The sequence below is a fragment of the Antennarius striatus genome, chromosome 5 (genome assembly GCF_040054535.1).
Source record: "Antennarius striatus isolate MH-2024 chromosome 5, ASM4005453v1, whole genome shotgun sequence".
Classification (NCBI taxonomy): Eukaryota; Metazoa; Chordata; class Actinopteri; order Lophiiformes; family Antennariidae; genus Antennarius; species Antennarius striatus.
The window spans coordinates 6,480,065-6,495,114 of NC_090780.1; the positions used below are offsets into that span (position 1 = coordinate 6,480,065).

The 15,050-nt window shown below is 40.4% G+C and overlaps 1 protein-coding gene across 5 annotated transcripts in view; it reads left to right on the top strand.

The window, feature by feature from the left end:
• The window catches only part of chd6 (chromodomain helicase DNA binding protein 6), a 184,320-nt gene that overhangs the window by 65,189 nt on the left and 104,081 nt on the right, over nt 1–15,050 (top strand). For all 5 annotated transcript variants that reach the window (XM_068315292.1, XM_068315293.1, XM_068315291.1 and 2 more), the window contains 6 exons: nt 2,306–2,367; nt 3,542–3,659; nt 4,610–4,696; nt 4,795–4,932; nt 11,305–11,426; nt 11,676–11,919. In XM_068315292.1, the coding sequence (XP_068171393.1) occupies nt 2,306–2,367; nt 3,542–3,659; nt 4,610–4,696; nt 4,795–4,932; nt 11,305–11,426; nt 11,676–11,919 (771 nt within the window). The remainder of the gene's footprint in view (nt 1–2,305; nt 2,368–3,541; nt 3,660–4,609; nt 4,697–4,794; nt 4,933–11,304; nt 11,427–11,675; nt 11,920–15,050) is intronic.

The following is a 15,050-nucleotide window of genomic DNA, read 5'->3' on the forward strand; positions in this document are numbered from 1 at the left end:
GACATATAATTCAACATTTGCAGTTCAAGTGACTTATGGCTTGGAGGAAGAAACTGTTCTTTAATCTGGTGGTTTTTGAGAGGAGGGCTCTGTAGCGCCTCCCAGAGGGTAGACTTTTAAATAGTCGTTGTCCAGGGTGTGATGGGTCTGAGATGATCTTTCCTGCCCGACTCCTAACTCTTGAGGAGTACAACTTTAGGAGGGAGGGCAGGGAGGTCCCAGTGATTTTCTCAGCAGACCTGATTGTCCTTTGCAGTTTTGTCCTGTCCCTTTGGGTGGCAGCACCGAACCAGACTGTGATGGAGGAACACAGAACCGATTCAATGACTGCCGTGTAGAACAGGACCAACAGCTCCTGTGGCAGACCGTGCTTCCTCAGCTGCCTGAGAAAGTATATCCTCTGCTGGGCCTTCTTGAGGATGCAGCTGATGTGGAGAGTCCACTTCAGGTCCTGGGAAACAGTAATCCCCAGGAACTTGAAGCTCTCCACAGAGTCCACAGGGCTGTCTGCGATGGTGAAGGGGAGCAGAGGGGAGGGGAACTTCCTAAAGTCCACTGTCATCTCCACAGTCCTAAGCGTGTTCAGGTCCAGGTTATTACAACTACACCAGTCCACCAGCTGCCTCACCTCCTGTCGGTATGCAGACTCATCACCATCCTGGATGAGTCCAATCACAGTCGTGTCATCTGCAAACTTCAGGAGTTTGACGGCTGGGTGTGAAGATGTGCAGTCGTTGGTGTAGAGGGAGAAGAGCAGTGGAGAGAGGAAGCAAGCTGGTGATCCACTGACACATGACAGGGGACTGTGAGTTGGTGAGTTTGGAGGAGAGCAGCTCAGGGATGATGGTGTTGAACGCCGAGCTGAAGTCTATGAACAGGGTCCATGCATATGTCCCTGGGTGGTCGAGATGATCCAGGATGAAATGCAGTCCCATGTTGACTGCATCATCCACTGACCTGTTTGCCCTGTTTGCAAACTGCAGGGGGTCCAGCAAGGTTCCTGTGATGTCCTTCATGTGAGTCAACACGAGGCGTTCAAAGGACTTCATGACCACGGATGTCACAGTGACAGGCCGGAAGTCATTTATTTCTTGGGGACCGGAATGATGATGGAGCACTTGAAGCAGGAGGGTACCTCACACAGCTGGAGGGATCTGTTGAAGATCTGTGTGAAGACTGTGTATCTATCTAGCTATCCATCCATCCATCCCGCGGGGAAATTATTTTTCGACTCAAAGCCTATTTTCACACACACATATATACTGTACATACATATATGTACAGGCCCTAGACCATGCACACACAAGGTGTCTGTAAGCATATGAATAAATTGTGAGAGGTAAAGCGGCGGGCAGCTACTTTGTGCTGTGCCCAGCGAACTTGTTAGGGGACAGTACCGTGCTCAAGGTCAACTCAGCAGTGCTCAGGAGGTGAAGTGGCACCTCTGGCAGTTCACCTCCAATTTTTGGTCCACAGGGGTCCTGAAAAAAAAAGGAAGTTCAGTGAAGTGTAGCGAGTTAAGTTAATCAAATTAAGTGATAAAGTTTATGACAAATGAAAGCCTCAGAAAAAGCATGAAATGAACTCCTCCAATCTCCTCCATCTCCACCACCAGCACCAATCTTTTTTCAAAATGATTTAGTCACAGTTGGTTTTAATGAGTCATCTGTTTGTTTAAAATTGTTGACATACATTTCTTATTTTCATTATGAAAATTTAATTTATAAGTTTATACGTCAGAAAAATTGTTTAGTTTTGGGGAGAGCAAGGCATTGTTGTAACACTTAAAGTTTTGTAAGTCATAGTGGGGTCAAATTCTGAGAGGCTGTGGTCCTCCTTTGTGCCCCGTGCCATCAGGGGGTTAAATGACTCTCTCAGGAGGAGTGGGTGGAGGTGGCGAGGTCAGCACGTGGTTAAATAGATTTGGATTTAATTTAGTTTAATTTTATACTGTTTATATTTTAATTTAAAAAAAAAAATTAGTATATGTTCTGTTAATGCTACATGTGTCTGTTAGTGTAGTGTATGTCTTCTGGTATGTCCTGTTTTGTTTGTTTTTGTTTTTTCCTGGTGTTTGGCTGAGCAGTGGATATGTGCAGTTTCCTCCGGGATTATTAAAGTATCTATCTAAATTCATCTTTCCTGCTGCAAACTGTCTTTTTCAATTTTTTAATTTTTTACTTTGATAATCTGTCTACCTTTAATGTAGAATCCCCAGTCCTATACGGTGTCATTGGAGGTCTGAGGGAGTATATTATACTATTTATTCTTCTGTCAATTGATTTGTCTCTGTTTCTCCCTCTAGAGTTTTCCATCAGACAACCGAACAGAGGAGAAAGAGGAGTTTTATGTCAAGTACAGAAATTTGTGAGTGTCTTTGTTTATTTGGAATTGTAATTTTTGACATTTACTCAATACTTAGTATTTTTTTGTTTGGAATTGTAGCTGCTATAACTGAAGAAAATCACAAGTTGAAATTCGTGAATTTCTCCTTGCCTTATGAACTAATCTGTTGGAAATGCTTCTCATATGACATGGTGTATTTGTTTTATTATTAATAAAGTGTAATGACATATAAATGATATCAATCAGTCAATCAATCAGCTTTTATTTGTAAAGCGCTTAATCACATCAACAGATATTTCAAAACGCTGTAATAGGCAGAGAAACCCAACAGAACCCTCCAGGGCCAGCATAAGTGACAGTGGCGGAAAAAAACTCCCTCATTGAGGAAGAAACTGCAGGCAGGACCCAGACTCTTGGTTTATAATACCAATAAAACCAAATAAAAATTAAATATAGACTATCATAATGCTAAATGTACAAACTAAACATTACTGACATTTGAGTATATGAAACCATGAAAATACACTGAATTGAAAGTAGGCCTACAAAAATGTGACATTGGCAGTGAATAGACAGATGGTACAAACGTTATATTGAGAGAGGTCCAGCTAGCTCACCGTGTAGTATCAATAATACATGTGTCTTATAGCTCCTCCTCAAGCACACCTAGCCTAATTTTAGTTCAGTGGTGAACATAACAGACTGGTTTTGAGTAACATTTTATTGATCTTGTTCATTGATTAAATTAATCAAAAGTCATAGTAACATTGTAACATAGGCTTTCTCATATTTAGATTGATTTTTAATGTGTATTTTGTCAGTGTGTCTGAAGTCAGACATCCTCGCTCGTTCTTGATGTAGAGTTTCATTGCTTGTTTTTTTTTATCAGAGAGTAGAAGGTAGTTCTGAAGACCATCATTCCTTTGTCTTCATTTACAGGAAGAATTTTGGTTTGTTCACCAGATCTGCTGTTTGTCTCAAAAGGATCATATTCATTTAGCTTTTGTGTTATTGCCTTTAATACATGAATTTGTTTTATTTTGATCCACGGAATTGCACCACATGCTTGATAAGGGTTACTTTTGTAACTTTGAATAAATACAAAAAAATATGACCTTTGTAGTTAAACAGCTGTCAACAGACAAAATACGCATCCTTAACAAAATACAATATTTTGTGATTTGTGAAATTTTAGTTCCTTCCTACACTGTAAGTGGGCTACCCTGGAGGAACTGGAGAAAGATCCCAGAATTCACCAGAAGATTAAACGCTTCAGGACTAAACAGGCTCAGATGAAGCACCTGTTCACTGAGGTAACAGTAAACACTTCCTATTATTTCCTCATGCAGGAAGCTAGATGACTCCTTAAGGGATAAATAAAGTTATACTCTACTCTCTCTCTACTAAGCTCATTTTCACATACCACAATTCATAACAAAGTCTTCAAGAATCCTTAAATTTTGACAGGCTAGGTAACATATGCTAACCGTGGAAACACCTTGACTATGACATGTAATGTGATGTATGATAGAATGTGTAATTGTATTTACCTGGTAGTGCATCTGATTGAACATAATTTTTGCCTTTAATCCAACATTTTAGAACACATTTAATCATTCAAAAATGCTCGAGGAGTAGGGCAACTATGAGTTCAAGAGGAGTAATGAGTTTATAAAGGATATGGCTGTATTATTGACAAATATCGAGACGAAATATGCTTTAGTATTTAAATATGTCAATATAACATTATGGAAAGGAAACAGCACTTGAACAATGAGAATATTGAGTAATAGAACAACTAGATGAAGTACTAGCAGTGGTAAATAAATTCTGATATTTAATAAATGTTTACATATTATACTGTATAAATACATTGATATCCAATACCCATTAACAATGATGACAGCAACAACATTAACAATGATAATAATATACAATTTTGTTTTGCACACTGCTCCAGTGTGCCACACAGTTCCTTTCTGTGTGGAGTTTGCATGTTCTCCCCGTGTTTGTGAGTTCTCTCTGGTTTCTCCAGCGTCCTCCCGCCTCCAACTGCATGCAGCTTCAGTGGATTGGTCACACCAAATGCTCCGTAGACCTGAGTGCGGTCCTGTGTGTTTCGTGTGGCCTTGCAATGAGCGTGTTTCAAGCTGGGATGGGCTGCAGTAGACTTATGACGCCTAAGGCAGAAAAGTAGGTGCAAATGAGTCAAAGGATGTACAGTACCCATTCTTTCTTTCTATGTCTTTGTCCTTTCTTCTAGCCTGATGAGGACTTATTTAACCCAGACTATGTGGAGGTGGACAGAGTTCTGGAGGTGGCTGTTACCACAGACACAGAGACTGGAGAGGTTAGTGATCACAACAGTGCGTGTGGTTTGAAATCAGTTAATCTCAGTCTTTGTTCTCAGGCTGACACACCATTTTAATTTTTTCGATATTGTTGTAGGAGGTGACCCATTATCTCATCAAATGGTGCAGTCTCTCATACGAAGAGGCGACGTGGGAGCTGCAAGAGGACTTGGACCCTGAAAAGATAAAGGAGTTTGAGGAGATCCAAAAACTGCCAACATACCTCAGACACACAGTGAGTTCAAACATACTAGCTGGCAACATAAATTGAGAAGATTAAAATTCTGTAGTTTTATTCCATTTTTTGACAATTGGAAGAAAAATGTATAGTAATTTTCTGTGCCATTGTCTTTGCTAAAGTTCTTTTAAAGCAAATTTTGAGTCCAAGATGACAGAATGTCTCTGCATGTCTGTTGGTTTGTATTACTGCTGAGTGGTTGACTCAGTGTTATCTGCTATCTCTGCTGTATGTATTTGGTAGCACCTCCACTTTACCCCTGTAGGAGTTTTCGTAATTAAATGCAGGCTGTGACAGGCCACGTCTCGCTGAGCATCATTACAGGGGTATCAGTAATTGTCCCAGTGTAAATAAAGGAACCTAGCCATTGTACTGGATGTATGGATGATTCAGCTTGCAAGCTATGGCTTTATCCCACCCATTTGATAGGTCCATGAAAATCCTCATCTGAATTTCCACTGCATATGACCTGGAATCCATCAACAGTCGTGCACTGTACCTCATGCTTATCAGCATGTTTTTTAAAACCAGAGACCACCAACACATGAGTACTGCTCATACCAAGTTTTAACTTTAGCCTTTATCATCGTTGTATGAATGTGTGAATTCTGGCTTCTATTCTAAGGCACTTTGAATGGCTAGACTAGAAGAGTGTTCATACTACAGTGAATTTACCATTTACATGCCAGTGTTGCTGGTTGCTACTTAATAGACTTCAGCTGAGATTCCTTCCTTCTGTGTATGTACAGTAGAATCTTGAGATATGAGTTTAATTCTTTCCGTGATTGAGCTCGTATATCAAACAACTTGATTTAATCAATTCCAGCCTCATAAATTTTAAAAAAAGTTACGTAAACAATGATAAAGTAAATGATAAAGTATGAAAAGAAATACAAAAGTCAGAGAACAACAAGTTACATCAATACTTCAAGAAGAAGAAAGAGATCCGGTCTCAGCTGATGCATCCATCTACCAACACGTAGGAAAGAACGAGATGCAGTCTCAGCTGATGTTTTATCCAACAACATGTGGGAAAGAACGAGATCTGGTTTCAGCTGATGTTGTATCCATCCATCCGCCAACAAGTGGGAAAATAACAAGATCGTGTCTCGGCTGATGTATCCATCCGCCAACATGTAGGGAAGAAGGAGACGCGGTCTCAGCTGATGTATAAATCCACCAACACATGGTAAAGAATGAGATCCTGTCAGCTGATGCTGTGTCCATCCGTCACTATTGGTAGTGTCCCGAAGCACAGCTCATATCTTAGATTTTTGCTCATACATCAAACAAAAATATGGATAGGGCGGCGGCTCATATCTCAAAAACTCTGAAGCAGCTCATATCTTGAGGGGCTGTTGTACCATTTCTCAGGATGAAATAAATATGAAATGGTTATTATGAAAGATTTACAATGGAAGCGGCGTGATGTTTCATGGCTTTCGTCGACTCATTAGATTTTTTTCAGATTGTTGAAAGTCTTCCGAGAGCTTGCAATAGATATTCTATGCACATGTCTATCAGAAATTTGTATTAGTGTCACAGACTTCTAAATGTTTTTGGTTTGGTGAAGGTTTGTGCATTCTTGTTTTGATAAAGTCATTGAAGATATCTCTAGACAATTTTTACCTTCATCAAGGAGAGATGTAGGCAGTGATAACTAATTATTGTTGATGTTTGTTTCTCTTTGTGTGTTCCTGAATAGGTTTGCAAAACAAAAAAGTCAGATCCAGTTGAATTCTATTATAAAGTATTGCTCTGAAGAGGGAAAAATATGATTACATTTTTAATGTCATGGGTTGTGCTGGCACAGCAAATTTAAAAATTTGCTCTAGAAGAATTGGGTTGGAACTTTGCTCACTATGATAGAATCTACCCCAAAATTGGTGAGCTGGATAAGAATGTCAGCTTTTGAGGCATCTACTTGACAGATTTAAGCTTTAGCTGTAGTGTGACATTGTGACAACAGGAAATGTAAAAACAAAAAATGTAGATTTACATATATACAGTGCCTTGTGAAAGAATTGGCCCCCCACAACTTTTTGACATTTTTCCACATTTCAGTCTTCAAACTTGAAGATAACTAACTGAAAATATTTTTCATGAATCACCAACATGTGAAACACAATCATGAAGTAGAACCAGATGTATTCATTTTTTTTGTTTACAAATAAAAAACTGAAAAGTAGGATGTGCAAAAATATTGGCCCCCTGCTCTCTCAGCTCAGCCAAACAACTCCAGAAGTTCCCTGATGACTTCTGAATGATCCAATGTTGACCTAAATGACAACAATGACAGAGTTCACCTTTGTGTCTTCTGGTCTCACATTTGCAGAACCTACTTTTCAGTTTTTTATTTGTAAACACAATATAAAATTCTGAATAGATTTGGTTCCACTTCACGATTGTGTCTCACATGTTGTTGATTCTTTAAAATATTTTCAGTTTGTTATCTTTTAAGTTTGAAGCCTGAAATGTGGCAAAATATCAACAACTTTTTGGGGGGCCAATACTTTCGCAAGGCACTGTACATGTTGTATACACATTGAAATTGTGTCAGAAAAGCCATAACAGCTTCATAAGTACCTTTTCATTCTACTGTGTGGTTGTGGCAGTGTCACAGATTTTGATATGACTGAAGAACTTGGAGTAACTGCAGTGTCCGCTGCACAGTCTGTTCCTTGTTTCGCTGACAGGCCTACCTTAAAGACATCCACAGAGACAAATTCACTTAGCATAACAGCACCATCTCGGCATTGTTGTGAAACTATCACCTGTGATACTCTGATAGGCTTTGGATGCTAGTAGTAATAATAATAACAATAATAATAATAATAATAATAGAAATGATAATGATTATTATTATTATTACATCCCGCATCAAAGCAGGGATGTATTGTAATTGTCAGTGTTCATGTGTTTGTCCGTTCATCCGTTTGTCTGTTCTTTCGTTTGTTCGTTTGTTCGTTCGTATGTCCACCAAATGTCTTTGCAACTGTTGCAAATAGAGATTACTCGGGCGGCAAAGAGAATGAAAACGAGATGATGACCCTGACCTGAGAAAACTAGGTCAAGGTCAAATTTCAACCTTTGTAAACTCAGGAACCAGATAAGATAGACAAGGGAGAACGCCAATGTGAATAAGACCATAGATCAAAGCTAGTGGTTTATTAAATGACAGTAGGTCAGAGTACCACCTTTGATCTTTGACCTATGCAAGTAGGTCGGTAAAACTTGGAATTCAGGGGTGTCCAGGAATGTTGCAGTCTGTGACTGCATTGGTTTTTGTGATTATTACAGTGCGCCCTCCTACATTCGTACATCAACGCTCACAACTTCACCTCATCGCAGATTTTTGATAGGCAGTCACGTGATTCCGTACACGCGTTCTATTGGCTGATGGCATCCGAATTGCGCTCCGCTCCGTGAGTTTTAGACTTCAGTCTTCTTCTTCTTTTCCTTTTGGCTTTTCCCTTCAGGGGTTGCCACAGCGAATCAGTTGCCTCCATCTAACCATGTTTTCTGCATCCTCTTCTCTCACATCAACTACCTTCATGTCCTCTTTCACGACATCCATAAACCTCCTCTTTGGTCTTCCTCTTGGTCTCCTGCCTGGCAGTTCAAAACTCAGCATCCTTCTACCAATATATTCACTCTCTCCTCTGGATATGTCCAAACTGTCTCTATACCAAACTGTCTGTATGCCAAACAAAATCGCTGGTCTCACCACAGTTTTGTACACCTTTCATTTTAGGTGAAACTCTTAAATCACACATCACACCTGACACTTTTCTCCACCCGTACCATCCTGCTTGAACACGCTACTTCCCCTCTTTTACACAATCTCCATTGCTCTGGACTGTTGACCCTAAGTACTGTATTTATTCGAGTATAACGCGCACACGTGTATAACGAGCATCCCTAATTTTCGATTAAAAATCGGTATAAAATTTTGTTTCACTTTTTCTCGGCTCAGACAAAGTATTGTAAGTGCCAAACATTGTTAAACACGTGCATCCATGATAAAAATAATTTATTGACAATGTAAACTATGAACACAATACCGAAATAAAATTAACAATATTTACCGGTATTTAAAATCCTTCAAAGTCCGATTCATCATTAGATACACCAGCAATGCTTACCGGTAACTCACGTTTCAGTGTGACCGAGGCGAGGAAAGAAAATGAAGAGACAAGGCGTAGCTAATAAAATGCTAATCAATAATCAAATATCATACGTCACAGCGGATAATAAGAATTCTCAGAAATGACACCATCCGACAAGGTCTGCTGATGACGCATTTGATTATTGAATACCATTTCCTTAGATACGCCTCGCCTCTGCAGGAGTGATGCGCATGAGCCATCATGAATTACCGGTATTTATTTTAGATCGCCCACGCAAATGATTTGGATACTGTTACTAAAAATCGACCATGGACGTTTTGTGGGTCGAGAGATGTGGTTGCATTCAATGTTTTGCGATTGTGGTCAGCGATATCTTCGACCAATAAGTCATTGCGCAAATAATATACTAATACATCTAAGCGTGTCACCCCAGCCCTCGTTTATACGCGCACCCAAACTTTGAGTTCTTTTTTAGGTAGAAAATTTTGCGCGTTATACTCGAATAAATACGGTACTTAAAATCCTCCACCTTCTTCATCTCTTCTTCCTGGAACCTCACTCTTCCACTTGGGTCCCTCTCATTCACACACATGTGTGAATGTCTTATCATTCCTCTCCTTTCCAGGACAAACCTCCACCTCTCTAGCTTCTCCTCCACTTGTTCTCTGCTCTCACTGCAGATCACAATGTCATCTGCAAACATCATAGTCCATGGAGATTCCTGTCTAACCTCTTCTGTCAGCCCGTCCATCACCATAGCGAACAAGAAGGGGCCCAGAGCTGATCCCTGATGCAGTCCCACCTCCACCTTGAACTCCTCTGTCACACCTACAGCACACCTCACCACTGTCTTACAGTCCTCATACATGTCCTGCAACGCTCTAACATACTTCTCTGCCACTCCAGACTTCCTCATACAAGACCACAGTCCCTCTCTGGGCACCCTGTCATAAGCTTTCTCCCGATCTACAAAAACACAATGTAGTTCTGTACTTCTCTATCAACATACTCAAAAGCAAATATTGCATCTGTAGTACTCTTTTTTTTTTTTTGCATGAAACCATACTGCTGTTCACAGATGCTCACTTCTGTCCTTAGTCTAGCTTCAACTACTCTTTCCCATAACTTCATTGTATGGCTCATCAGCTTTATTCCTCTGTATTTGCCACAACTCTGTACATCTCCCTTGTTCTTAAAAATGGGCACCAGCACACTTCCCCTCCATTCCTCAGGCATCTTCTCACTATTTAAGATCCTGTTGAACAGCCCAGTCAGAAACTCTACTGCCACCTCTCCTAGACACTTCCAAGCTTCTATAGGTATATCATCAGGACCGACTGCCTTTCCACTCTTCATCCTCTTCAATGCCCTCCTCACTTCATCCTGAGTAATCTTTGCTACTTCCTGGTCCACCGCAGTCACCTCTTCTAGTCTTTGTTCTCTCTCATTTTCCATATTCAACAACGCTTCAAAGTACTCTTTCCATCTTCCCATCACACTACTGGCAACTGTCAATAGACTTCCGTCCCTATCCTTAATCACCCTAACCTGCTGCACGTCCTTCCCATCTCTATATCTGTCTTGCCAACCTGTATAGATCAGTCTCTCCCTCCTTACTGTCCAATCTAGCATAAAAGTCATCATAAGCCCCTTGTTTGGCCATTGCTACCTCTACCTTCACCTTACACTGCGGCTCCTTGTACTCCTGTCCACTCTCCTCAGTCCTCTCAGTGTTTCACTTCTTCTTAGCTAACCTCTTTTTCTGTATACACTCTTGTACCTCCTCATTCCACCACCAAGTCCCCTTATCTACTTTCCTTCCAGATGATACACCAAGTACTCTCCTACCTGTTTCACTTTAAATTACTGTAAATGATAAATAAATGTTCCTGGACATTAACTGCGAGGAATGAGGGCACACTGTACTATTATCATAATAACATTTAACATGTTACCCCTTGTATTTGACTGTGTATTGCCGAGGTAGGATTTGTATGTTTGCTTAAGGAAGTTAACTTAACACTCCAGGTGTTCTCAAGTTAAAGGTTTTGTTGTGACTTGAGTTGGAAACCTTCTTTCTCATGGTTTTGGTTTGTGGTCTTGTCTTATTTGTTTTTTTACAAACATTTAATAAAGTTAGGTTTTCTTTCACGCTAGAATTCTGCAGTATTAGGTCTTGCTTTGCACTTCTTAATAGAATCATGTGCGTGTGTGTGTTGTGTGTGTGTGCGTTCTGCAGGAGCGTCCGCCTCCGGAAAAATGGCAGAAGTTGGAACACTCCAGAGATTACCGTGGCAGCAACCAGCTTAGGGAGTACCAGTTGGAGGGAATGAACTGGTTACTGTTCAACTGGTACAACAGGTGAACACTGTCCAGAAATATTGTTCAACAAATAAGTAGGTTTTTCCGTTGGTATCTCCACTTACCAAAGTCAGCTGTGTGTGTGTGTGTGTGTGTGTGTGTGTGTGTGTGTGTGTGTGTGTGTGTGTGTGTGTGTGTGTGTGTGTGTGTGTGTGTGTGTGTGTGTGTGTGTGTGTGTGTGTGTGTGTGTGTGTGTGTGTGTGTGTGTGTGTGAATATCTTTTATCTAAATTTCTTTTTTTTTTCCCAGAAAAAATTGTATACTGGCAGATGAGATGGGTTTGGGCAAGACCATCCAGTCCATCACCTTTCTGTATGAGATTTTCAACATGGGGATCCATGGTCCTTTCTTAATAATTGCCCCCCTGTCTACAATCACCAACTGGGAGAGGGAGTTTCGTACATGGACGCACATGAATGTAATTGTGTATCACGGATCACAGATCAGCCGGCAGATGATCCTCCAGTATGAGATGTTTTACAGAGACTCACAGGTAGTGTTTGAATGCATGCACATTTGATCACTCTGTGAACAGTCTTCATCATCTATCACCAACCAGGTGTGGGTGATCTTTTGGGTTTTAGGACAGCCTCAGTGTTTATTCAGAGCTTGGGGGGAAATGTCATCTCTAGATCAGCGGTCCCCAACCTTTTTTGCGCCACAGACCGGTTTCATCTAAGACAAAATTTTGACGGACCGGTCTTCATTTGCTCGATAATTGTTAATGACGCCAGGACAGCTGTAGTCTAATAATAAATCATCTGCAGTGGTTTTATGTAAAATTCAGACATCAACAAACAATAAACAACCTTTTCCCATAAATTGATTATCAATAGCTCTGTAAAAGAAATAATTGTGGAAAATAATTATAATAAAAACATCGATTGAAGTGACTGCATTAATGAGGTTTATTTTGAAATATAGCAACTTACAATCAATGCATTCAACGCAGGAGAAATATTGATCATTTCCAAAAGAGGGTGAAAAAGTCAATCAAATAATAATTACAATAATGAGAATTAGTGGTTGGGGACCGCTGACCTAGAGGTAAAAATGATATCTGAATTGTATTTCGGACGTCCGGTCTACTCCACAGTTTGGTTTTCTTTATGGTCACTGCAGAAAATCCGGCTCCACAAAGACAGCAGGTGGGAAGGGGAAGCAAGGTTTTCGATACATTTTTGGCAATCTCAGGATAATCTACCTTGACTTTAATCCAAAACATTGGCGCGGTTGTGGGCGCTTAATTATGTGTGTTGATAACCTGTCACGTGACCGAGACCTGTCAAGCGGGACAAACGCACACATTCATCTGTGCGTCATTCTGCACAGACAAAACTTTTCAAAATAAAACATCACTAGACTGGTAATAAAAAAAAAAAAGTCAAACGTTCTGTGCCGCCCGGTACCTAATGCCCCACGACCAGATACCCAGTCACAACTTGGTGGTTGGGGACCACTGACATAGACGGATGTAACAGAGATCGGGTAATTTGTCAAAATTAAACATCTTTCTGACTCTGAAATAAATAAAACGGAAGTAATGTAAATTATTTTTTTCTCTTTGTGCGGGCCGGTACCAAATGCCCTACAGACCAGTACTGGTCCGCGGCCCGGGGGTTGGGGACCACTGCTCTAGATGACTCTTGCCATAGTACTCCAAAATGCCATGTAATGCATGACCAGGGAGCTGATGTAGTTCATCTAATCAGGTTATTCTAACATTTAGTTTTCATCCATCTCTCCTTTTTTCTTTCCGTTCTCATTAAGTGTCTTACACAATCAGGTAATATTTAAACAGTACCTTTTATTCTACAGAGACTTCACTATAGCAAAATCTCTGATTTGTAAGTTTTTGGTGTCAATGGTGAGACAGCCCACCTTGTGTGACCAAAAAAAAATGCAATCTAAAATCGCAAAATCTGTCTGTGCAATAACTTTATTCTCACCATGACATTACACTTCCTTCAGTTCAGGCCATTAGCATCAAGTTTCATTTCAGGAGGGAGTCTGTTTATTTTGAATAATTAACCCATCAATAAGGAGTGATTATTGAGAATGTAGAAGTCGATCTTGCCTTTCAGCCCTGCAATGTTCAATCAAGACAGTGTTAAACTGCCTGAATAAAGAGATAGGGATTGATAGTGATAGCTTTCATCATCATCATCCTCATCCTCATCATCATCAATACCTGTGAATGACAAATCAACATTATCATCCAACTATTAGCGACAAGGGTGGCGCAGTGCGTAGCGCTGTCACCACACAACACGGCGGGTCCAGGTTCTAGTCCCACTCTGTACGGAGTTTGCATGTTCTCCCTGTGTCTGCGTGGGTTCTCTCTGGGTTCTCTGGCTTCCTCCTACCTCCAAAAACATGTGCTTCAGGTTAATTGGCCGGTCCCAAATTGCCCTTAGGAGAGTGTGTGTGCGTGGTTGTCTGTGTTTGTGCTTGGCTCCGCAGCGCACTGGCATTGTGCCCGGAGTGTCCCCCACCTCACGCCCTATTCCAGCTGGGATAGGCTCCAGCTCCCTGTGACCTGCTGCGGCGGATAAAGTGGAAGAAAATGGATATTAGTGACAGTGTAATGAACTGTTACTACTTTTTTAAAACTAATAATGATCACTTCAACTAACAACAAAAATGAGTATGACTTGGGTGGTAACTAAAATTCTCACGATTACTATTTTTGTTGTCCTTAATCTGATAATTACAGAAATTCTGATATTAATAGGAGAGTAGATATTTGTATATTGATGGCAATAAATTTGTGTATTGATATTTTAAATAATGGAAGTTTTTGTGGGATTGTTGTACACAGCAAATGTGGGGCCAGAAGTACCTGTAAATGAATCTAGTAGACTTAAGGGAAAGGAGTTGCGTCTGTGTTAGTGAGTATGCATTTGAGATGATATTATACAATTTATGGGACTTGAACCGAAAGTGGGTGTGGTTTAATCTGAAATGGGTGGGGCTTAAATCGGCACATTATTTTAAGTCTAAAATTGATATTGATTGCTCAGAAGTTGCTATGTTTTTTATTTTAAAACTATTTGCAGAACAGCCTCAAAATTGAGAACAAATCAATATTTTTGATCCCAAAAGAGAACTAGTTACTACTTTTTTTTAATGAACTCTGTTCTTCTTTTCCTTTTGGCTTTTCCCGTCAGGGGTCAACACAGCGAATCTATTGCCTCCATCTAACCCTGTCTTCTGCATTCTCTTCACTCTCACCAAATACCGTCATATCCTCTTTCACTACATCCATACACCTCCTCTTTGGTCTTGACCTTCTGCCTGGTGGTTCAAAACTCAGCATCTTTCTACCAATATATTCACTATCATCTGGACATGTCCAAACCATCTCAGTCTGGCCTCTCTGACTTTGTCTCCAAAACCTCTAACATGTGCTGTCCCTCTGATGTACTCATTCCTGATCCTATCCTTCCTGGTCACTCCCAGAGAGAACCTCAGCATCTTCATCTCTGCTACCTCCAGCTCTGCCTCCTGGCTTTTCCTCAGTGACACTGTCTCTAGACCAAACAACATCGCTGGTCACCACAGTTTTGTACACCTTTCCTTTCATTTTAGCTGAAACTCTTCTATCACACATCACACCTGACA